This window comes from Lynx canadensis, chromosome A1, assembly GCF_007474595.2.
Source record: "Lynx canadensis isolate LIC74 chromosome A1, mLynCan4.pri.v2, whole genome shotgun sequence".
In the NCBI taxonomy this organism is placed as follows: domain Eukaryota; kingdom Metazoa; phylum Chordata; class Mammalia; order Carnivora; family Felidae; genus Lynx; species Lynx canadensis.
This window is the reverse complement of record NC_044303.2, coordinates 197,330,706-197,358,442: the sequence shown is the minus strand read 5'-3', so window position 1 is coordinate 197,358,442 and position 27,737 is coordinate 197,330,706. Positions and strand designations below refer to the sequence as shown.

General features: G+C 43.7%; 1 protein-coding gene across 1 annotated transcript in view; it reads right to left on the bottom strand.

The window, feature by feature from the left end:
• The window catches only part of PDE6A (phosphodiesterase 6A), a 63,779-nt gene that overhangs the window by 26,412 nt on the left and 9,630 nt on the right, over positions 1-27,737 (bottom strand). Inside the window, exons 4-10 of the mRNA XM_030329504.1 lie at positions 27,500-27,640; positions 22,072-22,146; positions 15,561-15,625; positions 7,849-7,915; positions 5,117-5,164; positions 1,797-1,946; positions 1,153-1,296 (exon numbers count right to left, since the gene is read on the bottom strand). Coding sequence (XP_030185364.1) covers positions 1,153-1,296; positions 1,797-1,946; positions 5,117-5,164; positions 7,849-7,915; positions 15,561-15,625; positions 22,072-22,146; positions 27,500-27,640 — 690 coding nt within the window. The remainder of the gene's footprint in view (positions 1-1,152; positions 1,297-1,796; positions 1,947-5,116; positions 5,165-7,848; positions 7,916-15,560; positions 15,626-22,071; positions 22,147-27,499; positions 27,641-27,737) is intronic.

Genomic DNA, 27,737 nt, shown 5'->3' with positions numbered 1-27,737 from the left:
ATGAATCACTAATTCCCACGTGTCTTTGAAAGCGCCTCATCCGATTTCCTACCCCAGGCAGGACTCTCCTCTGTAGCATCCCTGGTAAATTCACATCCAGCCTCTACTTGGATGCCTCTCTTGACAGGGTGCTCACTACCTCACAAGGCAGTCCATTCATAAGAGTGGTAGAGAATTTGCTCATTATTCGGACAAAGGTTGAGTGAGACCTATTTAATGAGTGAGACCTATTTAATGTCCCCTGGGTGATTAGGGGACAAGTTACTTCCCCCTTGGGGGCCTCAGTTTCTTCATATCTACAGTGGGGATAGAAACCCTTACCCTGCCCACCTTAGTGGGCCATTGTGAGCGTCAAACGATATTATAAGTGTAAAATTGCCTATGGGGCGCCTGGGTGGCGCAGTCGGTTAAGCGTCCGACTTCAGCCAGGTCACGATCTCGCGGTCCGTGAGTTCGAGCCCCGAGTCGGGCTCTGGGCTGATGGCTCAGAGCCTGGAGCCTGTTTCCGATTCTGTGTCTCCCTCTCTCTCTGCCCCTCCCCCGTTCATGCTCTGTCTCTCTCTGTCCCAAAAATAAATAAATGTTGAAAAAAAAATTTTTTTTTAAAAATAAGTGTAAAATTGCCTCATAAACTGCAACGTGGTTAAACTGTGTGAGGGATGCCTAGTAACCTCCAACTCCTTCTGTCATACTTCTTTGCTCACCCAACTTCTCTGCGATCTGATTGGGTTTCTACATGAGTCAACCCCCTAGAGGGAGTCTCTGACAAACTGACCGTCGTCCACTGGGCTGTCAGATAGAGATTCCTCTGAGAGTAGAGGCTGTGGTTGGGCGACTCTATCTCTCCTACCAAATCAGCCCTCAGCACAGTGAAAAACGGAATTTCTAGAGCTGTGAAGCCAAGATCTGGCCCTACGACTGAGGTGATGCGTGAGGGACAGCTGTCCCCAAGCCACACAGGGCGGCCATTTTGTGTGACTTTCTGATATGCATGGATCCATCCATCCATCCGTCCGACGTGAGGGGCCAGGGGCATCCCTGTGGAAGGCAAGCCTACCTGTCTCTGCCTTCATGGAGCTTTAGTATTGCTCTGGCCACATCTCCAGGATGCAGTGGCTGCTAGAGCAGAAACAACAGAAGAGCTTTACCCACCAGGATTGTCTGGATCTCTTCGTTGTCACACTTCACGTGGTATTTTACCATGTCCTGGAAAATGTCCTTCCTGTTTTCAAGTTTGTTCATTGACTCATAGGTGTCGGGATTTAAGACGGACCAGCCCAGGAACTGAGCCAAAGACTGCAAGGGAGGAAAAAGAAGAATCAGAGGCAGAACACCCAGGCTTGATCCTGCCTCTGCAGTTGAGGGCAAGGCTTGAAGATTCCATTTCCTCGGCCGTGAGGTGGGTTCGATAAGCTGGGCGCTGCCCTCCTCAAAGAGATGTTGTGAGGATAAGAGAAAACGATGGACGAGAACGCGCTTTCTAATAAAGCACCAACACAGATAAAGCACCTAATACCTTCGCACAAGGGGAACGTGTTGGGCCTGTGTGGGGGCAGGAGGTATTCTCATTTTGAGTGTGATCCTAAAAACGCTGAAAGGTGAAGTGTGTTAATTCAAAGTGGTTTTAAGGGGAGTGTGGATTTCTCTGACGACACGGGCAATGCCGAAGTGAGGGCGAAGAAAGCAGACGTTGAGGCAGAGTCGGGGGAGCGGCTACAAGGGGTGAGGGTCCCCCAGCACGCTTGCAACAAGCTACCTCGGAAACCCCACGGCAAAGGCCTCCTCGCAAACCATACCTCCATGAGGGTCTCGTCCATCTCATCAAAGGGTTTCCCATCTTTGCGGTTGTAAAACGTGGCCACCCCAACAATCTCTTCCTTCTTGTTCACAATTGGCATAGAAAGGACATTCTTGATCATCCATCCGGACTCATCCAGAGGCTCTTTCTGCAAGAGAAGCCAGAGTGGGTTACACATTTGTTGCTCGGGAGGACCTTTCATTCAGAAGTCTGGACAGAACTGGGCCTAGAAATGGCGGTCAGAGGGGCGCCCGGTGGCTCGGTCGGTTAAGCGTCAGGCTCTTGGTTTCAGCTCAGGTCACGGTCTCACCGTTTCGTGAGTTCGAGCCCCGCGTCGGGCTCTGTGCTGACGGTGTGGAGCCCGCTTGGGATTCTCCGTCTCCCTCTCTCTCTGCCCCTCCCTCACTAGCGCCGTCTCTGTCTCTCTCAAAATAAATAAACTTAAAGAAAAAGAAATAGCAGTCAGAAAAGGACAAGGGAACAATAATTCGGTCTGCTCGTTATCAACAACATGTGCAAAAGAGGAAACTAAAGATAATCAAAGGGGTTCATGTGTGTTTAAACAGGCAATGTAGTTCACGTGACTCTGGGCATCACAACTTTCAGACTTTCTGCCGCACAGGCTATTTAGGTATATTTAAAAAGTGCCCGTGCTTTCCAGGTAATACGTACAAAATGAAAACTGCAAAACAACTAGGGACTCTGCGGGTAGGTGGGCAACAAGCCTATCGAATCAGATTGTAGCTGTGTAAACAAAACCTTTGGCTCCTCTCTGTGCTTTGTTTTTCACCTGTCTGTTGTGGCAACAGATTAAAGTCGTCTAGAGTGTTTCACCTGCTTCTGATTATTCGCAGATACAGTCTCTCTCTCTCTCTCTCTCTCTCTCTCTCTCTCTCTCTCTCTCTTTCTCTCTCTCTCTCAAGCCACCAAGTGCCGGAATGTGCTTAACAACGCCACAATTAAAGGTTTTGTTTGTTTAGCTCTTGACTCTTGACTCTTGACTCTTGACGTGACTTTCTGTTACTTTTGGCATGTCATCTTATCTCGGTGGGTCTCAACTTTCTCATCTGTAGATGGGGACGGTAGCAAGAATATGTGCCTCGTGGAACATACGAGAAAACGGAGGTGAAATTTCTTGGTCAATCTCAAGGTCCCTTTTTTAAGTCATTTTCCATCTGTCAGAGCCTCATTTTCATCATTTATAACAAGAGGACGACCAGACGAGGTAATTTCTAGACTCTTTTTCTGCCAATTCATAAAATATCAGACATTTTAGAACGTGCAAGAAACTGACCTAGAAGCTGAAAATAAAACAAGGCGAATAAGGCACAAAGGTTGTCCTCAGGTTGCTTGTAATCTAGAAGGTCAAGGAGCAACTGCACTACACGTGGGGAGTTTGTTATGATACTGGGGGAACCAGAGAAGGGAAGGAAATCAAGGAAGCCTTCCTGTACTTGGAGAGTCTTCTAGTTTGAAAGTTCCAAGATTCTTTTTTTTTTTAATGTTTATTTATTTTTGAGAGAGAGAGACAGAGACAGAGACAGAGCACAAGGAGGCGAGAGGCAAAGAGAGAGACACACACAGAACCCGAAGCAGGTTCCAGGCTCTGAGCTGTCAGCACAGAGCCCCACGCAGGGCTCGAACTCATGATCCACAAAATCATGGCCTGAGCCGAAGTCGGACGCTTAACTAACTGAGCCACCCAGGGGCCCCAGAAAGTTTCCAAGATTCTTAAGGTGGTGAGATGATGACGAGGATAATGACCACGACAAAAACGACAGTGGTGATGATTTCAGTAACGCTGGAAACATGAGTTCTAGATCTGCCTTCCCCGCACCCCCCCCCCCCCGGCTCTCTACGTAACCTTTGGGGAAGTTCTTCCTTCTGAAGGCCATGATAAGGAGACAGCTTATTATTGAAAGCAAAATGAGAAAACATTAAAGATTTTTTAAGCAGAGAAGGTACTTGATGCAACCCATGTTTCCAAAACTACTCAAACTACTTTGTAGAGAATGAGTTGGAGGAAGAAGACTAGAATCTAAAATTGAGATCAGATTTGATTTTTTCATGTGGGTACGTGCAATTAATTGAGTAGAGACCAAGTTCTGTACGGATATCATCAGGTTAGCAACACGTGACAACAGTTTGGGCTTGTCCCATGGTCATGGTCAAAACCCTAAACCAAGATGTGCAACTTTAGCTTTGGAAGGATAGTCTCACGAAGCTCTTTCAACATGGTCTTCAAGGAGTAAAAAAATAATTCATGAATTTTTCTAAGAGACATTTTTATTTTCTTCTTAGTTAGTTCCTGATTGCTAATGATTTGTTTTTCTTATATCGAGTGTGCTAACCTCAACAAATATTTACAGGAGCTGGAAATATCAAGAAAGATAAGGCCCAACCATTGGCCAAAGGAAGCTGATATTTTGCTGAGGAGAGTTAATCTGAAATCAAGGAAGGGTAATAAAAGATAAGGAAGGGAAATATAGTAGGAGAGAACTCCCCGGCATGGTTTTCCAGGCCGTGCGTCATCTGGCCTCAGTCTACTTCTCTAGAATCTCCTCTTGGCACTTTCTGATCTGCCTCTGACTCAAACCCATTGGTCTACTGTAGGTCCTTCCAACAAGCCCTCTCCCTCCTGCAGTCTTCTCCCCTTTCTTTGCTGCCCAAACATCATTTCTCAATTATTATTCCTTGATTAATTCCAGATTAAGTCAGGTCTCCAGAGAGATCCCTTCCTCTGTCCCTCTGTCCTCTGACCAGCACTCCATGGCCTTTCTCCCCATATAATCATGAACCCTCTTGAGATAAAGATCATGTCTGTCTGGTCCACTGTGGCAGCCACTGTAGCTCTGTGTCAATTCCTGGCACAGAGGGTGCCCTTCATAAACATTCGTAGAAAAGACGGGCAAAATCAAATGGAGTGTTAAACAATATTCCATGAAAAGCCCAAGGAGACAGAAATGATATTAGCCAGAAGAAACAGAATAAAGCTCCATGGAAGTTTCATAGCATTTGAGGTTGTATTGAAGGGCAGAGAGGATTTGGGCAGGACACGATAGTTGGGGGGGTAGGGGAACAGCATAAACAAAGGTCCTGAGGCCAGAAAGCAAAGGGTGTGAACATTAAAACCAAACGGGACCTTGGAATTTACCAAACTAGCTCTCTCCCCACTTCCATGGGCACATGACTTTTTTCCATCCACATTTTCACTTTATCGAGACTGCCTCCCAATAAATAGACGGATTTTAATGTATCCTACTCCTCTTGGGGGGAAAAACATCATATGACTAAGAGATCAAACAAAAAATGACTTGCCTGGAATTCGAAAAAGTCCTCCGCAGGCGCATTCATGATGTTGCAAATCTGAAAGCCATGAGGAGGAATAATAGAGCTGTGATTAGTCGCGATAGCATACCTAGTGAAGCCCTGCTTTCAGAAATGCTATGTCCTTGCCCAAGGCGTTCACATTCTTTTCATTAGGTAGACATGCCCAGGATGGCTTTGAATGATTAACTGAGGTTATTGGACAGAAAAGCTACCTGGACGAACATTAGTTCTTGCCATTTGCTTCCTCAGTCATTTCTAAGCTTTGAAAGAAATTAAGGCTACAATTTGTCATTGTTAACAGCTGCATAGTATCTCATTTGCTTGTCCCCCTTTTGCTGAATGTTTGGGTGGTATCCCGTTTTTGTTACTATTAATATAAGTAATGCTACTCTAAGCATCTTTCAGTCCGTTACATTTGGGTTTGGTATTGTTTGTTTTGTTAAGGAAGGAGTTTTTTTCTGGGGGCATAAACCCCAAAGTAGAATGAGAAATAAAAGTGTTGTAGCTCTGGTTTTATATTGCCACATTCGTCTCCTAAAAATTGAACTAGTTAACCCTACCATATGGATGGGACGTACCTCACCCCTCCAGAGCCCTGCCCTTGGGGCCACCGTGTACAGTTGCATGGTGTGCACACTGCACAAAAGCACACCACTGAAGGGCTGCCTGGGAGTTAATCTCCAGCTTGTTCTTGACTTGCAGAGAGACACCCCTAGTCTTTCTCTTTGCACCCACTGAGAAGGCATGCTTTTTCCAAGTTCTCAAAAAGGCACCCAAAGGATTTGAAGTGACCCTGCCTGTCCCATTGGCCGTGACCATCATGTGGTCTCAGAGGGTGAGCTGTCTGTCTCTGCTCCTGTTCAAGAGCTGCTTACCTACTGCCGCATCCCTCTGGCCTCTCTTTGGACCATTTCCATCAGTTGCCGTTGTTCTCTCCTGACCCCTGACCTCTCTGAGGGCTCCTTCCCTCAGCCATGAGCTTGCTTGAGTCTCTCCCACCCTTGAACGTGAAATCTCTCTTCACCCAAACACAGTCCCAGTAGCAACCCACCCAGGCTTTTTTCTCTTCTTTTCTTTTGTGATTCTCTACCTGCTTATCATCCATCCACCCCTCCGCAGACCCCACGCCAGCTTCCACCTCTGCCTCACCACCAAACCCGCTCTCATCAGGGCCGCCAGTGACCTAATTGCCAAACTCGATAGGGTTTTCAGTTCTTATCTCACTAGATCGCTTTTGCTGCTTGGCCGTCTCTCTCCTTGTTGAATCGCTTTACTTCCTCAGTTTCCACGACACCTACTCCCGCCTGGGTCTCCAGATACCTCCGAACCCTCCTTCTAGCCTTCACACGCTCCTCTTTAGTCTTTAAATGCTGGCACCCAACAGCATCCCACCCCAGGTCCCTCTCACTCTCCCTGGTGACTTCATCCACACACATGGTTTCCAGAACCATCTGGTCCTGATGTCTTTCAAGTCCCCTGTCTCCAGCTCTCCTCTCTCTCCACAGCTTCAGAGTCATCTCTTCAGCTGCCCAGTGGACATTTGCTGCCTAAAAACGTCTCCGTGTCATCTTGTCCGAAACTGACCTTATCACCTCGCATCCAACCCTCTGGTCAGCACTGCTTATCCAGTCCAGAAGCCTGAGATTAGCCCTGACCCTTCTCTCTCCCTCCCTCTCTGCCCATGATCACGAAGTCCTGCCAACTTTACCCTCCTGATATTAGATCTGAGCCCTGGTCTCCCTCTCTTCATCTTGTCTCTGTCAGACCTGCGTGTGTATTGAATGAGCAAATTTATTTACTGCGCGGCTCGTAGGCCCTCACTGGCTGTTGCTGCTAACGAGAGCCCTCCTCGCTGCCTGTGCCTTTCTTGAGATGCCTGTCTTCTCTTGCTTGTAAGGATGTGCTTTTTGCTCTGCCTCTTAATATCTTCAGATCTATCTTCCAGGGAGCTCTCAGAGTTATCTTGTTAAAATGGAAATTGACCGTGTCAATCTCTTGCTTAAAAACTCAGTGCCTATAGGTTGAAGTCCCATCCCGTGACCTGGCATCCAAGGCCACTGCTATCTGGGGCTTCTTTCCCTCACGAGGCTCATCTGTTGAAGCCTTCCTATCTCAAACCTAATACTCCAGCCACACTCAACTGCATACACCTTGCTGTGCAAACCTCCGGGCCCGTGTTTGCTCACGTCGCTGCCTCCACCTGAATCCCCTTTCCTGCTCTTATCTGCCTAAGACCCTATTTATTTTAAAACTCAACTCAGGCCGACACTCTAGGAAGAAAAGGCTGGTTTAGATGCCCCCTACCCTGTGCTCCTAGACTATACCCGGTATATCCCTATTGTGCGCTTATCACACTGGAGTAGAAGAATCTGTTTAAAATATCTCCCCAGTTGATTACGAGCTTCAGAACAGACACTGTATCTGATGCATCTGTCTTTCCATCCCCAGAGCCAACGGCAGTGCCTGGTACATTGAAAATGTTCAACAAGTAAACTTCTCGCTACAGGAGCAGCGTTGTGTAGCGTGTGCCTGGGGAAGGCTAAAGAGGGGTGACCGGGCTCAAATATGGGGTGATGTGCACCAAGGGTCAAGTGAACTGAGGAATGAGACTCAGGCTTTTAGAGACTCACTTCCCGCCGTGTTTCCTACTCTCTCGATCTGAAATCCTTTCACACTTCCAACGATTCAAGACCCTCCCCCTTCAAAGTTGCATTACTTACCAGGCCATTCTGGGCAACATAAGTGGGGAGACCACTTACTAAAGCCCAATGATCAGGAGGTGGGTTCCTGTAAAGGCCAAAGACAACTGGTAACTTTTGATATAGGGACAGTTGGATGAAACCCTTGAATCTGGGTCTTGTCCCCCCTCTACTCTCTTGGGGAGTCCCAGTCCCTGCTTACATTCACTACGCCTCAATGACCCCCAAATCTTATCTAAGCATCTTACTATTCGAATTTAGACATGGAAAAAAGCCTGATGAATACAACATTTTGTAAGTGCATGCTGAGTTTGACGATCCAAGAAAAAGGACAAGATTCATTCAGCATATTGTTATTGACTGCTGAGCAAAAAGAAGCACATCGTTTCCATTAATACTTATACGGAGAGAGGTAGCTTAATACCATCGAGAGAGAGAGCGAGAGAGAGAGAGTGATGAAACACATCTATGGTGAACTCCTACCACGTACCAAGCACTAAGCTGAGTGCTTTACATACTGATTTATCCCTCACGATAATATTACTATTTTTGATATTATTATCTTTTTAAAAACTTTTTTTAACATGTATTCATTTTTGAGAGACAGAGTGTAAGCAGGGATGGGGCAGAGAGAGAGGGAGACACAGGATCTGAAGCAGGTTCCAGGCTCCAAGCTGTCAGCACAGAGCCCAACGTGGGGTCAAACTCAAGAACCGTGAGATCACGACCTGAGGGGAAGTCAGATGCTCAACCGACCGAGCCACCCAGGGGCCCCAGTATTATTATCTTTTATTTATTGTAAGATTATGCTTGTTTGTTGTGAGAAAAAAATACAAATGTGGAGAAACACATTAAAATCTTCATGAATCATTCTGAAGTGAACATCCATAAAACCACACCCAGGTCAAGAACAACCTTGTCAGCACCTTGGAAGTCCCTGACCTGTCCCTGCCAATGGCAGCCCTCTCCCTGACTCCAAAGGTAACCATTGTTCTGACATGATTACACTCTTGCTTTTCTGTAGAGTTTTACTACCTAAGTATGCTTTCTAGTAACCTCTAGTTTAATTCTGCCTGTTTTTCAGTTTCATGTGGCTGGAACCCTACAGGGTCTATTATTTCATTTGGTCTCTTTTTCATGTCGCTGTAATCCATTTGTTTTACCGACTCCAGTTTTTTCTTGTAAAACGATAGCACCAAGTATCCATTCAATGACGGATGGCACTTTCCCTCAGCTTAGGGTTAATGTGAACATGATGTATGAACAGTCTGATGTATATCTGCTCTCAGTTCTGTATGCTGTGTACCTAGGAGATAGAAATACTGAGTTGTAAGATGTGCATGTCTTCAAGTTTACTAGATAGAGCCAAACTTTTCAGAAGTGGTTGTTTCTGGTATATACTCTAGAGGATACAGCAGTTTATTAGACTTTTCCTTTCTTCCATGTCTCTGTTGATACTTAGTATTTTCAAACATTAAAAAAAAATTCTCTTTGCGGGGTGAGGGTGGGGGGCGCCTGGGGGGCTCAGTTGGTTAAGTGCCCAACTCTTGGTTTCAGCTCAGGTCATGATATCATGGTTTGTGAGATAGAGCCCCGCGTTGGGATCTGCGCTGACAGTGTGGAGCCTGCTTGGGATTCTCTCTCTTCCTCTGTCTCTGCCCCTCCCCTGCTCACACACACACATGCTCTCTCTCCCTTTCTCTCAAAATAAATAAATAAAACTTAAAGAAATTTTTTTTTAAATTCTCTTTAGAAAGCCAAGAAAGTTCTCTATGGAGATAATTATATCATGTTTCTCTTAAGTTAGCCAACTGTATTGATGGATGTTTCGAATGTTAAAAACCAACCCTGCCTTCCTGGATTAAACCCAATTGGGTCATGATATAGAATCCCTTGTAGTTATTATTTGCTTAAAATTTTAAAAAGTAATTATTTTTTTATCGAAGTGTAGCCAACACACAAGATTCCATTAGTTTCAGGCATACAGCAGAGTGGTTTGACAACTGTATACGTTATACCCCGCTTACCACAAGTGTATCATCTGTCTACAGCACTATTGCAATACCATTAACTATAGTCCCCATGCTGTACCTTTTATCCCTGTGGCTTATTCATTCCTTGGTTGCTAAAATTCGTTTAGGATATTTGCATCTATGTCCACAAGTGAGCTTAATCTGAATATTCCTTTTTTACGTAGCCCTTGCTGGGTTTTGTTGTCAAGTTTATATCAGCCGCTTCTTTTTCTATTCTTCTGGATGATTCGCATGAGGATTGCATTATTTCTTCCTTAAATATTTTGTAGAACTCACCCCTGAAGGCATCTGAGCCTGGAGTGTCTTTGTGGAAAGGTTTTGATTTATTTTACTGCTCTAAGACTATTACGGCTTTCTATTTCTTCTTGATTTGTATTTAGTAGGTTTTCCATTTCTAGGGATTTGCCTGTCTCATCTAAATTTAAAGTATTTTTGGCAAATTATCCTCTTGTCTTTTTTAAAATTTTTTTTTTCAACGTTTATTTATTTTTGGGACAGAGAGAGACAGAGCATGAACGGGGGAGGGGCAGAGAGAGAGGGAGACACAGAATCGGAAACAGGCTCCAGGCTCTGAGCCATCAGCCCAGAGCCTGACGCGGGGCTCGAACTCACGGACCGCGAGATCGTGACCTGGCTGAAGTCGGATGCTTAACCGACTGCGCCACCCAGGCGCCCCTCCTCTTGTCTTTTTAATGTTTGTGTTACTGTGGTTATTCTCAGTTTAATTTCTGACACAACTCATTTGATGTTCTATTTTTCTTGTTCAGTCTTGCCAGAAATTTGTCAGTCACATGAATCTGTTCAAGGAACCAACTTTTGGCATTTGTTCATTATTTATCTTTATATATATATATATATATATATATATATATATATATATATTAATTTATTTTTGGGACAGTGAGAGACAGAGCATGAACGGGGGAGGGGCAGAGAGAGAGGGAGACACAGAATCGGAAACAGGCTCCAGGCTCCGAGCCATCAGCCCAGAGCCCGACGCGGGGCTCGAACTCACGGACCGCGAGATCGTGACCTGGCTGAAGTCGGACGCTTAACCGACTGCGCCACCCAGGCGCCCCTATCTTTTTATATTTTATTGATTTCTGGGCTTATCTTTATTCTTTGGGTTTGTTGTTAATTTCTTGAGATGTTGTGATAGACGGCTTCTGTCTGCCCCTCCAGCCCCCTCTCAAACCTGCTCCTCCTGTGCCACCTCTGGACTACATAGGGCCTTTGGCCTTCTAGCTTCTAGTTGAGTTTGGCCCAGTGGGGAGACCTGACCAAAGACTAGAGGAAGATAGAACAGTGAGGTCAGATTATTTATTTCCCTGGGCCCCCACTGGCAAGGTTGCTTTGGGCTTGCTCTGTTCCTTGACTAAAGGGCAATGCTTCTCTCAAGGTGGTCTGTTCTACAGGACCCCTTCTTCGTCCAAGTTCTAGAAAACTCTTTACGGGGCCAGGAGTGCTTGTAAAAACATCACTACTAGTACATTCTCTTGTGGTTTTCTTCATTGCACCCACACCCCTGTAATTGCCCCTTTGTAAATAAGCCCTCCTTGGAATTATCCTAATTTGAACGTGACACCTACTATTTGTTGGGACGCTGACCTATACAGGTGGCTACATAGTTCATTACTTTTTCAGCTTTTGTTCTTTTCTAACATGTATATTTAAAGCTGTAAATTTCCCTTTAAGCATGATTTCATTGCATCACATAGGTTTTGGCGTGTAGCATCTTTGTTATTTTTCAGTTCAGAAGTTATACTAATTTCCACTGATTTATCCTTTTACCCATGAGTTATTTGCAAGTGATTCCTTCTTTTCAGAAGGGTATTTCTAGCTTCCCTAGTTGCATATGAAGATTATTCTAATTAGCTTTTTGTTATTGGTTTCTAGAATATTTTTATTGTGACCAGGGGACATTCCATATATTATTTCAATCTTTTGAAATACATGAAGTTTACTTTGTGGCCCATTATATCACCAGTTATTGTAAATGTCACATGTATGCTTGAAAAGAATAAGTATCCTATAATGTGGGGGATGGGGTGCCATGTTTGTTCTCTAGATAGATAGATAGATAGATAGATAGATAGATAGATAGATAGATAGACAGATCCATTAGATGAAGTTTAATTATGTTATTTGAATATTCTATATCTGTTTTAGTCTGATCCTCCTATCAATTAGCAAACATGGATTTGTCTATACATTCTTATATTTCTGTCAGCTTTGCTTTTTTTTTTTGAGGCCGTGTTATTAAGTGTATACAAATTAAGAATTATAATATCTTCCTGTAATAACCAGATGAATTAACCCCTTTATCATTAAGAAGTGACTACCTATATCTCTACTTATGCTCTGTGTCATAATGTCTAATTTTACCTGATATTAATAGAGTTGTATCAGCTTTTTCTATTAGCATTTGCATGGTGTATGTTTTTTCATTCTTTTACTGTCAACCTCTCAGTATTCTTATCTTTTAGGTAGATCTCTTATAAACAGGATATATAGTATTTCTTCGTATCTAGAAAGCCAAACGTTCCTTGACAGACCATTTCTTACATGGAAACTGAGAAAGATAGAATGCTGCCACTTAATCTGAAACATAATGCAGCTTGAACTTGTAATTATTACTTTATTAATATCAACAGACCTCTTTTAGAATTCATTAATTTATTTATTTTTAGTGTTTATTTATTTTTGAGAGAAAGAGAGGGAGAGAAAGAACGAGATACTAACTCTTACACATCCCTTTGGAAGTGGCCCCCTTCACTTCTTTTCACATTTCATTGTTGTGATAGACGGCTTCTGTCTGCCCCTCCAGCCCCCTCTCACACCTGCTCCTCCTGTGCCACCTCTGGACTACACAGGGCCTTTGGCCTTCTAGCTTCTAGTTGAGTAGGGGGAGGGGCAGAGAGCGAGGGGGACAGGGGATCTGAAGTGGGCTCTGGGCTGACAGTAGACAGCCCGATGTGGGGCTCGAACTCATGAACTGTGAGATCATGACCTGAGACAAAGTTGGATGCTTAACCGACTGAGCCACCCAGGCGCCCCTCTTTTAGAATTTAGAAACAGATTTTTATATTCCACACCTTTTCTTATCTTTTTGTGCCATTCAAAACAACTTTTTGTTTCAGTGCTGTGTTATAGTATATACTCTCTTTTAGTTACTTTATATGGCAATTAAATTCAATATGGGTACAACCAACAGTGCACATAACTCAGCTGAAGTCCCAGCAATATGAATGGTCATGGCCAAGTTCATGCATAGACAGTCAATAACAACTACATCATGACTGCCGTCTGGCTGATAGCAATTATACAGTGTCATTGATTCTGTTTCAAAAACGTCAAAAAGTAGAAAACTATACATCTTAGAACCAATGAAATATGATAGATATCTCTCTCATCCAGGTTGGCAATCTTTGTCATTCAACTGGGACATTTAATTGACTTATATTTAAAGTAATTATTGGTATATTTTGATTTAAATATTATCTTAATGTGTACTTTTTACTTTTTTTCCACCTGTTCTATGTTCTTTCTAAACCTTACTTTGTCTTCTTTTGGTTTGATTAGCCATTTACTTACTATTCAGTTTTCCCCTCTCTTAGTTTATTTTTTTTTAATTTTTTTTAATGTTTATTTATTTTTGAGACAGAGAGAGACAGAGAATGAACGGGGGAGGGGCAGAGAGAGGGAGACACAGAATCTGAAACAGGCTCCAGGCTCTGAGCTGTCAGCACAGAGCCCGACGCGGGGCTCGAACTCACGGACCGCGACATCATGACCTGAGCTGAAGTCGGCCGCTTAACCGACTGAGCCACCCAGGCACCCCTCCCCTCTCTTAGTTTAGATGGCACATACTTTGGCAGTCAGGATATTTGCAAGTATTCTGGCTCTCACTCCTGGGCACACAAGAGGGTTGCATTCTCTGTCTGCTTGAAGTTAGGTGCAGCCACACGCTAGCTTTGGCCAACGAAATGTGAAAAGAAGTGAAGGGGGCCACTTCCAAAGGGATGTTTAAGAGTTAGTATCTGTTTTGTCCTGTTCTAGCTTCCTTCTGGCAAGTTAGTCAACCTCCCAAGGTTCGAAATGGTGGCTGCTCTATCAGCTGTGGTCCCTGCCCGACTACAATCCATGCATGATACTCCACCAACCAACCTCACACCCACCAACCTCAATTTACATGTAGTGGGATGATAAACAAATTTTTACTGTTTATACAACTAACGTCTTAAGGTTTTGTTACCATAACATAGCCTGGCCTATCTTGATACAAAAATTGTTATCAGAAACAGGGTGCTGCCATAACAAAGAACCTAAAATATGTGACTTAGCTTAGGTACTGGGTGGAAGGTAGCACAGTGAATGTTTTCAAAAGCTAGAAGGATATGATGCTTGATGAACACTGGTACAACACGGGGGGAAGACTAGGACCTGTGGTAACTTATAACACAGATAATGAGTTTAATAAACTTATACCTCTAGAAAAGGAGTCAGAATACAGCGTGGTTAAAGAGTATGCATTTGAGGGGCACCTGGGTGGCTCGGTCAGTTAAGCATCCAACTCTTGGTTTCGGCTCAGGTCATGATCTCATGGTCTCATGAATTCAAGCCGTGAGTAGGACTCCACGCTGACAGTTCCCTCACAGTGCGGAACCTGCTTGGGGTTCTCTGAATCCTTCTCTCTCTGCCATTTATGCTATCTCTGCCTCTCTCAAAATAAATAAACTTAAAAAAAAAGAGTATGCATTTGATAAGGTTGAGACAACAGCAGCAAAAGAAAGGGACAAGCTTAGGAAACAATCAGTTTTTACGCAAGGATGAGCAGGGAAAACCCAGAAACTCAAGACTTTGAAGCAGTCTCTCATCCCCAACCAGTCAAAGGTAAACCCAAGAACTGGGTTATCTGAGTGACAGGATTATTATAATTCAACCTAGCGACCAGGAGGGACTCCATTGTGACCTTTTGCACCCACTTGTTTAAGGGTTAAGGTGACCTACAGTAAATCCCACGGAGTCTGATTTTGACCGAAGATGTCTGCCATTCAGTGAGAAAGTGAGCCGGTTTCAAGACAGAACTGTGGGTCGTGCCTCTTAGCACACAGAGAGGATTCAAATGGATAACAAGGCAGCTAAGTTTTGATAGTGAACTACTGACCAAAAAAATACAAGCTTTTACCTTTTTAAGGTTCTTGACTGTTAGAATCTTAAAACGGCCTTTGAGTCCTTACCACTTACAGGGTGGTGGAGGCCTTGCTCTCTGGGAGTTCTTGCCTTCTCATTATCCATTATCCTCCAAGGCCAGGCAAGAGAGGACAATAGAGAATAAACTTTCCTTGGGGACTGAGTTGCTTTCCTTACCAGCTTCTTGCCTTTGCCTCACCCTCCTGTATGGGCCCCAGATGTGCCTCCACAGAAAACCACTGGAAATCTCTGATCAGATCCCACGGTCGCATTCTGTAGATGGAGAACTGACGCCTGGGACTGGAACTACCAGAAGCTGATTCAAAATCCAGCCTCTTTTCCCAACCTGTGTGGTCTTTCCACTCTTCCACACCGTCTCCTTACTGTTCTACCTGTCTCTAACCAAGTGCGTGGCCTTCTTGGGTTTGCTTTAGTGTTGGTCTTGGAATGAGTATCTATAGATATTGATAATGTGCCTACAATTCTATATGTTTTGAAGAAACTTACGGGATTACTTTGATGTCTTCTTTGCCATGCAGGATGTAGTCAATGACCTTGTAAAAGTTGATTTCCTAGGCAAAAGAGATAAAGAAATATATAACTTGACAGCCAGAGACAAAACTTCAGCTTGAGTGTGTCCATGAGACAAGGCTTGTTTTCAACCATATGCCCTGTGGTTTTCTAGAAACACCAGCCTGGCCCTCTAAGGGCGTAGCCCAGCTGCCCCTGAGCTCACTGTCCTCAGCTGACTCATAATTCAGCATGCTTAACCTTGGAACCAGTTCAGGGTGGCCAGGCAGGGGCTGGGATCTGGGAAAGAGGGATAGGAAGCGGTTCCAAAGGGAGCTGGGGGTTAAGTACAAGGACAAAGAGTGAAAGACTGCTTTCTGGAGTCCAGGGAGAGAGGGAGGTGGGAAGGACACTCCTGTCTCAACTCAGCCATCCCTGCAGGGCTCAGCTCCACGGTCACGGCCCCCTTTTCTCCTTCACACCCATCACTCAGCTGCTCTCTTTGCTGTGTCAGCTCTTCCAGACCTGTCTTCCCAATCTTGCTTCGTGCCCCCAACTCACTTTCCACCTCTTCCATCCCTCACACCTCCTTGCACCAAGAGAACTCCCATTCTCTAAAGTAGGTGTGTTCAGTCACATGACTTCCTAACATGTAATGGGATATTGGCACATGGCTCCTTTCCCTCAGCTCTCCAGGGAAAATTCCATCACCTTATTAGATCCTCTCAATACCCAGCTGTGATGGGCAGGTTAGAAACCATTTTACAAATGGGAAAACTGAGACCCAGAGAGAGGAAGGGACTTACTTATAGTAGACAGTGAGCCAGGACCAGAAGCTAAGCCTTGACTCCTATGCTCAGGACCCTTCCTGTGATGCCACTTAAACGTAACGTTATGTTAACCTAAAAGAGTGTTTTACTCTCTGCGTCACTCTTACCCAGGGCAGGGCTATTCACAGTATAGCCCCTGGACTGGGACTGTCTGCAAACTATTTGGTACCCTTCCATGCTGAGATAAAAACAGAAATTGAGAGTGTTTAGAAACTTTTATGGCAGTTTGACTGAGTGAAGTTAGGGCTGTTGACACGAATGAAAAGGGGGAGGGGATTTACATTTTATATGTCTTAAAAAAATTTTTTTTCTAGTTATACATTGTTATCACATTTTGAAAAGTATCAGTCCAAAATGGGTTGGAAATTGAAATAACAACAACAGTAACAACAAGTGTTCCTTGCCTGCAGTGCTTTGAGAAGTCCTGCTCTAGAGATTTCAATGGAGACACCTAAGCCCTATCTTGGTCTCCTGACTCAGAACCTCCACAAAGAGAAATTCCTGATCCAGTCAAGGGTGTCTGAATGTCCATTTGGTTGACAGGTGATCTTGACCTTCTTCAGGCTCCAGAGGGAGAGGCTCTGCTCATGCCGACCAGCGGCTCCCAAAAAGGGTCACGTTCTGGTCTTGGGTCTACTGTGTGTGCTCTTGGGGGCTCAGTTTCCCCAGCTGGAAAACTAACGGTGTGTGCTTCTTCCATTTGCCCTGATGGAAGCAGAGCTGGGTACCCGGAGATCCTGCATCTGTCTTTGTTCTCTCTCATGGCCTTTCCTGTACCTCTCCCCCATTACTCCCTGGCCACGGCAACCACCGTGGAAGTGGAGAGGGTCTAAAGACATTCAGACCGTTTTAAAACTGACACTAGATAATCGCCAAAGTTCTTCCCGACTGTGCTTCTAAGATTGTTGTTGGGTGGGTAGCCGTATCCCTCGTAGATTACAATGCACGTCTTCTTTGAACCAGCAATTCCACGTGTGGGAATGAATCCTACAGTTACACTTCTAAATGGGGGGCAAAACATCGTTTGCCCCATCCGGGGGCCTCAGCCAGACTGCTTTCCAAAGTCTGGACACAACATAATGTCATCATCAGGAGACTGGCTAACCAAATTGACTGCCTGCATCCAGCAGATACGTCGCCTGTCTCCAGAAGAGTGTAGCTGTATCTGTGCTGATAGGGGAAGATCCCAAGCTGAGAAACGAAGGCACAAAACAGAATCATCCCATTTGTTGAGGATGGTGCTGGTGGTAGAATTCGAGGAGTAGCTGGGTGTCCGTAGACATTCCTGGAAGGACAGACTGCTCACACTGGCCAGCTCGGGGGAGGCTAGATTTCTGTGGCATATCCTTTTGTAATGTGTGAGCTTTTCATCGGCTCATGTGTTACTTTTTTTTTTTTTTAAGTTTACTTATGTATTTTGAGAGATAGAGTAAGAGCAGGGAGGGGGCAGAGACAGAGGGAGAGAGACAGAATCCCAAGCAGGCTTCATGCTGTCAATGGAGAGCTGATGCGGGGCTTGAACTCGTGAACCATGAGATCATGACCTGAGCTGAAATCAAGTCGGAGACTGAACCGACTGAGCCGCCCAGGCGCCCCTCATGTATTACTTTTTCAATAAATGCAAACAAATTGTGCTAAGGACATTTTTTAAAGTGAAGTTGTACCCTGGAGGCAGTTCCTGAAAGCAAAGATGGCCGCCTTATCTACTGAGACTTTGGTGTAGCTAAATGTCCCCCTGTGAGGAAAAGGAAGTCAACTTCTATGACCTTCTCAACCTTCCTCAGGTCTTTGTTTTAAGCCATCTGTTCTCGGGTGTGGGCTGCTTCCTGCTCACAGAGGCAAGCTGTGGGCTCCCTGGGCCGCCCAGGCTGTCCTATCCATGGATCTCCACAAGGCTCCTTCAGAAAGGGTAGAAATGGACTTTTATTCTAAAGCCCACGGAAGAATCAATTTGCTTTCACAGAAAGCAACAAAAAGATCAGTGTGCTTTAGGTAAATAGAGCTGTTTTCACGCACTGGAGCTCAGCTGAGTTGCCTTCAAGCAACATATTCATGTTAAGAATTCACCAGCCGTTGGAAAGTCAAAACTGAGCCGTCAATGAGCACTTTTGTTACCTACCACCTGAGCAGCGAAGGCTTTAACACAAGGGTCTTTGAGAGAGCCACAAATACAGCCATAGCAAAATTATCCTGCATGGAAATATACCAGTTTTTAAATGAGTGCTATTTTTTTGTTTTTTCCATGAAGGCTAACTAGCCTGTATATGTTTTTAATAATGAAAACACACACGTGTACAACATTTTACTTTTAAAAGGAGATGAAGTGAGGTGTAGCTGCTGTTGGCGATCTTTAGACCCGTGACTTGGGGAGGCTAATTGGTCAAAGTCCAGACAGCAGTTGTATTTCTCAGGTGAATGTGACAGAGAAAGTGTGAGGGCGTTACGAGGTGAGAGGGAATGCTAAAAAACATGGCTGTAATGAGTTACCAGGAAGAAAAGCACCCTGCGTTTGAATTCGGGCAAATGAAGTGACCCTTCCTGACTTCAATCTCTTCAACCATGAAATGGGGATAATGATGCTTCCTTTATAAACTTGTTGAGAAGAGTAAATAACATACTCCAGGTAAAGTACCCTGCAGATAATAAGATTCAACCCAGGTAGCCATGATGATTGGATGCCTAGTGTATGTCAGTGTTTGATTTGCTTTAGCCACCATGGTCCTGCCGGCCATTTGGATTACCCAGGCATTACAGATGAGGCAGGTGAGGCTTAGAGAGGTTGCCCAAGGCCACGCAACTATCTGGTGGAACAGGGGTCTGAACTCAGGCTTGTTCTTTCCAAGCCCAATCTTTCTAGAAGATTTACTTTGGGCCAGTCTTGTCATGTTGTTTCTGTGCCCCAGTTCAGGCCTATGTGTGTCCTCTCACTAGCTGTGTCCTAGACCTGGAACTGACTATGGAGATGAGTTTAGTGACAGTACCTCATAGATGGGAAAATCGAGGACCCAAAGGATTTTTTGACCGAGTTCGCCATACAGGTTACCAACCAACCAAAACCATAGTTCTTTGCCTTCTAACCTTTTCCATCACAACCTAATACCTTGTACTCCTACAAGGACAGAGCCCCTGCTACCTGAGATGTAGGAGGGTTTTGGGAAAGGAAAGTCTTAGCCATAAGTGTGCTGGTCACTTCCGTGAAACCAAAACTTCTTGAATTGATCAAGAAGTTGATCAATTGACTGAAGTTGGTGGTGTCTGAAAGCTAGGGTGATCACTATTCCAGTTCCTCCACTTCTAAATTTCCAGAAGATACAAATCCAGCTCAGGTGACTTGGAGATAAAGCTCAGGGGTGACATGTCAACCGTGCCAACACGAAGAGCTGAGCTTAAAAAGAAAACGGTCCCTGAGTTATTTTCTGACAGCAGCACATGATGTAATGCTTGAAGACTCAGTCTTCCCAAATGAAATCATGCCATTGTGTGGGTGGAAGAGGAGTTTGACACAGAACAACAGCAGGTTGAAAAGTTATTTTGGATGAAGCAGGGAAGATGATGTAGATTATCAGGGGGCACTCTTTTCTGGTGTGTTCGGGAAGCTCATAGGCAAGGGTGTTAATTTCAAATTCCTGGAGTTTGCATGAAAACTAAATAAAGTCTATCATTCACACACGTGCACACACACATACACACACACGTGGGTGTGTGAGTACACGCACATTTTAATTTGGGGTAGGATTAGTGTCGGCTGGGTGGGATCAGGCCTCCTAACAGAAACTGATACACCATTTCAGACAGGCTAAAAGATCCTGTGGGATGAGCATGAGACTAAAACTCAATTCAGGGCCTGACTCTGCTGTTTACCTATCCCATGTGGCCTCAGCTAAGGTCATCCTGTCATTCTATAAGTTCTGCAGGCTGTGTGAGTGACAAATCTGGTTACCCTGCCTCATCTCGTCCTCCCCACATACATCATATCAGCTTCTCTCTGTTTATGTCAAATTATGGAAAGAGCCCAAATGTCCTTCAACAGGTGAATGGATAAAGAACATGTGACATGTGGTATATATATATATATATATATATATATATATATATATGTATATTTACATACAATGGAATATTACTCGGTGATCAACAAGAATGAAATCTTGCCATTTGCAACCACGTGGATGGAACTAGAGTGTATTATGCTAAGTAACATAAGTCAGAGAAAGACAAATACCATATGATTTTACTCACATGTGGAATTTAAGAAACAAAACAAATGAACATAGGGGAAGGGAAGCAAAACTAAGATAAAAAGAGAGAAGAAGACAAACCATAAGAGACTCTTAAATACCGAGAACAAGCAGGGTTGCTGGGGGGTGTTGGGTGGAGGGATGGGCCAAATGGGTGATGAGAATTATGGAGGACACTTGTTGGGATGAACACAGGGTGCTATATGTTAAGTGATGAATTACTTAATTCTACTCCTGAAACCATCATTACACTATATGTTAACTAACTTCGATTTAAGTTAATTTTTTTTTAAAAAGTCAAAAAAAAAAAAAAAAAGCAATGGTATGAAAGCAGAGCTCACAAACTCAAGTGCCTGGAGAGGCCTGATAGAAACATAAAAGAGTGCGGACTGGGGAGCAAGGCTATACGAGGGGAATGGCGAGGACTTTGGCAAACTAGAGAGCTCTGGCCATGTTCCAAGGAGACAGCTGCCCCTCAGCTCCCATCAGACTTACCCTGTGAAGGGGACCTGGCTGGCTCAGTGGCAGACCATGCAACTCTTGATCTCAGGGTTGTGAGTTCGAGCCCCATGTTGGGTATAGAGATTACTTAAAAATAAAATCTCAAAAAATAAAATTTACCCGTGTGGGACTGTGGGTCCAGTTTCGGCTAATCTTCCACTTTTTTAAAAGAAGCTGAGAATCTATGTATTTATGGGAAATATCTTGATTTTTTTTAGATGTTAAACTATCAATTCCCAAAACTTTTTTTTTTATTTATTTTTTTTTTCAACGTTTTTATTTTATTTTTGGGACAGAGAGAGACAGAGCATGAACGGGCGAGGGGCAGAGAGAGAGGGAGACACAGAATCGGAAACAGGCTCCAGGCTCTGAGCCATCAGCCCAGAGCCCGACGCGGGGCTCGAACTCATGGACCGCGAGATCGTGACCTGGCTGAAGTCGGACGCTTAACCGACTGCGCCACCCAGGCGCCCCCCAAAACTTTTTAAGTAAGAAGAAAAATTTTAAATGTACGCAGCCAAACAGGTTTATCTATTGGATAGAAATGACCTGCTAGCTACCAATTTGTATAATCTCAATTAGATATTAAGGTTATTTCCAGCTCAAATTGTCTTCAGGTCTAAACTTTTGCTAGGTGAATATTTTAGCAAGTTGCTCGATCTTTCTGGAGCTCTTTCCTTATCTGTGGAATGAGAATATTAATTCTTCCTTAGCCAATCCTGCCAGGTTACTATGGAACTCCAGCAAGATATTAAAAATACCTTGCAAATTACAAGATGTGGCAATTATGAACAATTATCATAACTTCAAGGGGAAACGACCCAACCCAGAGAAGATAGATATCTAAGTGATTAATAAATGTCAGCAGGTTCTACAGTGCCTTAAATTTGCATTTCATTAAACGTTAGATCATACTAAACAGTCCAGAGAGAGACTTACCCTTCCATCTGGAGTCCTGGGACCAGAATAGGGTGGAGCCTCACCCATCAGGACTGGCCACACGTCAAAAAATTCCTAGGGATGAGAAAGACAATAATTACACGTCTTGAAAATAGGTCAAGGAAAGGAGATTGAGAAAAGAGGACCCACCTCTGTGAGTCATCTATCATTGAAGTTCAGAAGGTGGGAAGAGCTCACTGAAACCTAAGCCTGGAAGGGGTGCAAAATTCATTAGCGTTAGGGGATGTCAGTCATGTCTGTGCTTCAAGATATTGATGAACTAGGGTTGTCTAATCATTAAGCAAAAAATAGGAGCTGAGTTGGAACACCCTTATACTCCCCATGTTGTGGGAGTGGGACATGAGAGGGAAACTGGGGTCTCCATGTCTATGAAATTGACCTTAAAGACATGCTAAGCATGTGACTGAAGGTTTAGCTAAAACAATGTCCTCTGCAGCCTCATTTATAGTAGTGAAAAGTTAGGAAACAACCTAAGTGTCTAATAAGAGGGGACTTATTAAATGAATCATGGAACATCTATTAACAATAATGCTACAGATGTATGTGTGTGTGTGTGTGTGTGTGTATACACATACATATACATATATATACACATATATATACATATACATATATATATATATATATATATATATATATTTATGTTGATTAAAAAAGTGTCCTTGCTGCACTGATGAGTGAAATATGTGAGGGGACAAAAAATAGAGATCATATAACCCCAATGTTTAACTAAACATAGAAAATGCCCTCAAAGGATTCACAACAAAACACTAACAACCGGTTTTCTCTGGGTGATTGCAATGAGACTGTATTTAGCAATTTTTCTGTCATAAAACGTGTTGCTTTTGGAATCGGGAAAAAAAAAATTTTTCCCAAATAAGAAGGAAAAAATAATGGTGCCATAAATACACAAAGAGACCCATATCAGGGATCCATCAAGAAAGGATCCGTAAGACAACCGGCAAAGATACAGTCAAGGAAGAGAGAAATGACCAGCTAAGGCACTGCATGGGCACACAGCCTCAGAAGAAGAAACTAACTGGGACACAGCGCGAGTTCTTCTCTGCCACTTGTCTACTGGTTTTCCTGAGGCACAGGGAGCCACACAGCTTGTGCTGGGCTGAGCCAGGGCCTCGCAGAGGAGGTCTCTATGCTTCATTGCCCTCTCTGTTCATTCATCTATTGCCATCTAGGGACAGTGATCCATTAGCACTAGGTCATCATGGGTAGGATGCTAAGCCCTTCTGCTCTTGGCCTCTTTCTTGTTTGAACTTGGTGGTTTATCATGCAGAGGACAAGCAGAAGAGAGTTCACATGAAATTCAAACTCCGTGTCCTCAAGCTTCTGCCCAGTTGGGCTCTTTGTCTAGAGTACACACCAGGAAGACATTCAATTCTGGGTGAAAATACGAATAGGGAGTCTACCTGAGCCCCATAATGTGTTTGCTGCCAGATACACAGAGATGAATAAGACAGAGTTCATGCCCTGGGGGAACTTGCTGTCTCTTGGAGGGGTCAATCAAGTACTCAAGTAACTATAGTAAGGTAGACAGGGTAAGACCCAAAATGAATCCATTGGAATGGAGAAAGAACGCAAATGTTAGAAGAGCCCAAAAGAAAGTCAAATGCATTGAGCTGACACGGTCTCTGTCAAACACTGAGTGGCTTTGAAGATTGTCCCAGAGAAGCAGCAGCTATCAACGAGGGGGTGGGCGGAAAGTGGGGCATATTTATGCTTGCCTTTCTCCCTCTTCATCTCTCTCTCTCTCTCTCTTCTCTTTCTTCTTTCTTTTATTTTTCAACAGCTTTATGGACATATGATTCACATGCCATATAATTCACCCAGGTAAAATGTACAATTCAGTGGCTTTATTGACTTCTTCATAATGTCAATAGCTCAGATAAGAGCTTAGCTACCTGGGGGGATGAGGTAGAAGGGGGGTGAGGCAGGTCATTTGAATGATTGTAGGCAGACCAGCCCATTTCTAATTGCTAGATTGTTCCGTCTTTTGGGGATGACTAAGTTAGAATATTCGTGCCTGGGGTTAAGCATCCAACTCTTGATTTCAGGTCAGGTTATGATCTCACATTAGTTTTGAGCCCCACATCAGGCTCCAATCTGTCACATGGAGCCTACTGGGGATTCCCTTTCTCTCTCTCTCTCTCTTTCTCTCTCTCTCTCTCTCTCTGCCCCTCGCCTGCTCTCAGTCTCTCTCCCTCAAATAAATAAATAAACTTAAAAAAAAAAAGAATATTCTTGCTTAAGTGTCATTTTCCCTTTTGAGAGGGAGCTCAGAAGAAACAGAACACAGCCACACACAGCAGGCTATATCTGGGTTCAGATCCTTTAAGGTGTGAACTGGGCACCTTTTGAATTCAACGACTCAGAAATTCTTATTAAGAAAGAACTATTCATTTGTATGAATTCATTCATTTGCTACTTCCTAAAGGTGTATCAAAGGGCTTGTTGCTGGACTTGGCAATAATTGGCAAAATATTTGGTTCAGGAGTATGTGAAAGTTAAATGGATGTTTGTACTAGAATCAGAAGTTCCCTGAAATCAGTAGATAGCTGATGTGCATCAGAATCACATACAGAATTATTTAATTTTTTTAATTTTTTAACATTTATTTATTTTTGAGACACAGAGACAGAGCACAAGTGGGGAAGGAGCAAAGAGAGAGGGAGACACAGAATCCGAAGCAGGCTCCAGGCTCTTAGCTGTCAGCACAGAGCCCAACACGAGACTCGAACTCACGAACCACGAGATCATGACCTGAGCTGAGGTCAGATGTTTACTGACTGAGCCACCCAGGCGCCTCACATACAAAACTATTTTAAAAGCAAAAATCAGAATAATAAATCCATGAGTATATGGAAATCTGGTATATGATAAAATAGCATATCAGAATGGCTGCATTTTAAAACAGTGGAGAAAGGATAGATTATAACTGGAGAAGGAGTGAGAGATAAAAGTTATCCCTACCTCATACCTACACATTCATAATTTCAAAATGAATGAATGATTAAAATATATTAATCAAAGCACATCAGATTATCTCAGATTATCTTTATTTTTTTTTTTTCAACGTTTATTTATTTTTGGGACAGAGAGAGACAGAGCATGAACGGGGGAGGGGCAGAGAGAGAGGGAGACACAGAATCGGAAACAGGCTCCAGGCTCCGAGCCATCAGCCCAGAGCCTGACGCGGGGCTCGAACTCACGGACCGCGAGATCGTGACCTGGCTGAAGTCGGACGCTTAACCGACTGCGCCACCCAGGCGCCCCGCTCAGATTATCTTTATAATATTAAGGTTGGGGAAGTCCTTCTTGAACAAAATCTCAAACTCAAGCATCCGATATATATGGACACTTGATCAATGATAGAGGTATGTTAGGGAAAGATGGTATTTTCAATAGGACAGTGGAAAACGAGTGGTCTTTTCAGTAAATGTTGCTGGGTCCATTGGATATCCACATGGAAAAAGTTAATATTGACCCTACCTCACACTGCACATTAAAAAATTTCCAGGTAGATTATAGAGCTGTGTGTGAAAGTTAAAACAATAAAATTTGAGAGCTAACATAGATGAATATCTTTATTGACTTGGGGCTAGCAAAGGTTTCTTAAGAACAAAAATCATAACCATTAAAAAAAATTGATAAATGAAACTACATTATAATTCAGAATTTTCATTAGTTGAAACATACTATTAAGAAAATGAAAGTACAGAGTGGGAAAAGATATTTGCAATGAGTATATTCCACAGAGAACCCATATCTAGGATGTGTAAAGAACACCTACAGATCCTAAGATTAAAAGAGACAATAGAATTCTTAAAAATGGGAAAGAGACTTGAATAGGCACTTCTATTAAAGATATACACATGGTCAAAAAACAAGAAAAGTCTCTAATCTCATCAGTCATTAGAGTTCATGTTTAAGACCAAATGAGATCATACCACATGCCTACCAGTGTATGATTCTGTTTATGGGAACTTCAAGAGTCGGCAAAACTAACGTGGCATTAAAGGTCCCATAGTGGTCACCCTCAGGGAGGAGGGTATGGAAATTAATGGAAAGGGATAAGCAAGGGGATTCTGAGGGTTTAGTAATGTTCTATCTCTTTATTTTGGTGGTGGTTACATAGGGATGTTCATTGATCTGCTACCTGTAATTAGTGCTTGTCTCTGTGTGTATGTTATACTTCAACATAAAGCCTTATTAACAAGATTCCACATGTACTGACATGGAAAGATGTTCAGAAAATATTAAGTAAAAAAAAGCAAGAGTATCAGGAAATGTGGCCTAGTGTTTATTAAACAGTTCCTCAGAAGATTCTGATTCAAGCCTGGGAGCCCCTGGACTAGACTTAAGGTCTTATCCAACCGCAGATTCTGCAATGTATTTCATCATCAAACCAACCATTTGAAGGGTCTGCAGAGATCAGTGCACCACTCAGCACAAGGCCCTACAAAATGAAACTGACAGGAAACCTGGGCCTTGGCTCTTTGGGATAAGAAATCACAAATCTAGATAACTCTGGAACTCTATTCCAAGGCAGAAAGTGATTAGCTGCAGGAAGCGGTGACGGGTAGAGAAAGAAAAACGGGGGAGTTGGTTTGGGAAAAACCTCGCTGAAAAATATTGTAGGAGCCACATTGTGTTCTGCTTTCTTAGCCTCTGCATCCTTAGTCTCTGCAGATCTGCCCCCAGAGCATTCCCAGGGACCAGATCCCAGTAACTTCCTTCACTTCAACTGCTCAGGTGGGCCATCCACTTGATAAACCATGGGGAAGGTTTATGCCCACCTTTGTGTGAATTCATTGAGAACTCCTGAAGTTGGCAACTTTCTTCTTTCTGGCTTTTACCCTACATAGAGCTTCTTTATCACTCACCTTTACCTCCTCATCAAGCCTTCTCACATATGCTTTCTTTTCCAACTGACCAGGGAAGACCAGGTTGTTTTCACTCACCCGTGCCCTAGATTGACTTTTCCACTTTAAAGGTTGGTACTCCACTCTTCACTGTAAAAGACCTGTGAGGGGCACCTGGGTGGCTCAGTCGGTTAAGCTTCCGACTTGAGCTCAGGTCACGATCTCGTGGCTCATGGGTTCGAGCCCCACGTTGGTCTCTGTGCTGACAGCTCAGAGCCTGTATCCTGCTTCAGATTCTGTCTCGGTCTCTCTCTGCCCCTCCCCCACTTGCACATTGTCTCTCTCTCTCTCTCTCTCATATAAATAAACATCAAAAAAAATAAAAAAAACACAAAAGACCTGTGAAAACCTGTTCACAACCATCCACGTCTTCCCTGCCTCTCCCCTGTGAACTGAATGTGAAACACAAGTCTGGGCCCCACTGTATATTGATCCTGTTCTTGGAAATGTCTGTTCTGAAGCCTCCTCACCTTCTGCTTGGTCATGTCTAAGAGCCCCACAGAATATCTGTCGCAGTTGAGGAAGGCTCGGACTGTGTACAGGGCTTTGTGGAACTGCCGCTCGATATCCGTGAGCTCTTCAAAGACTTTGCTCCCAGACCACAGCAGTATCTTAACAAAACAGGAAAACACTGTCAAACTTTTTGAGTCACAAAGCAGCAGCTCACAATAACCCAGAGACAGAGACAGGACAATTATCCTCCTTTTA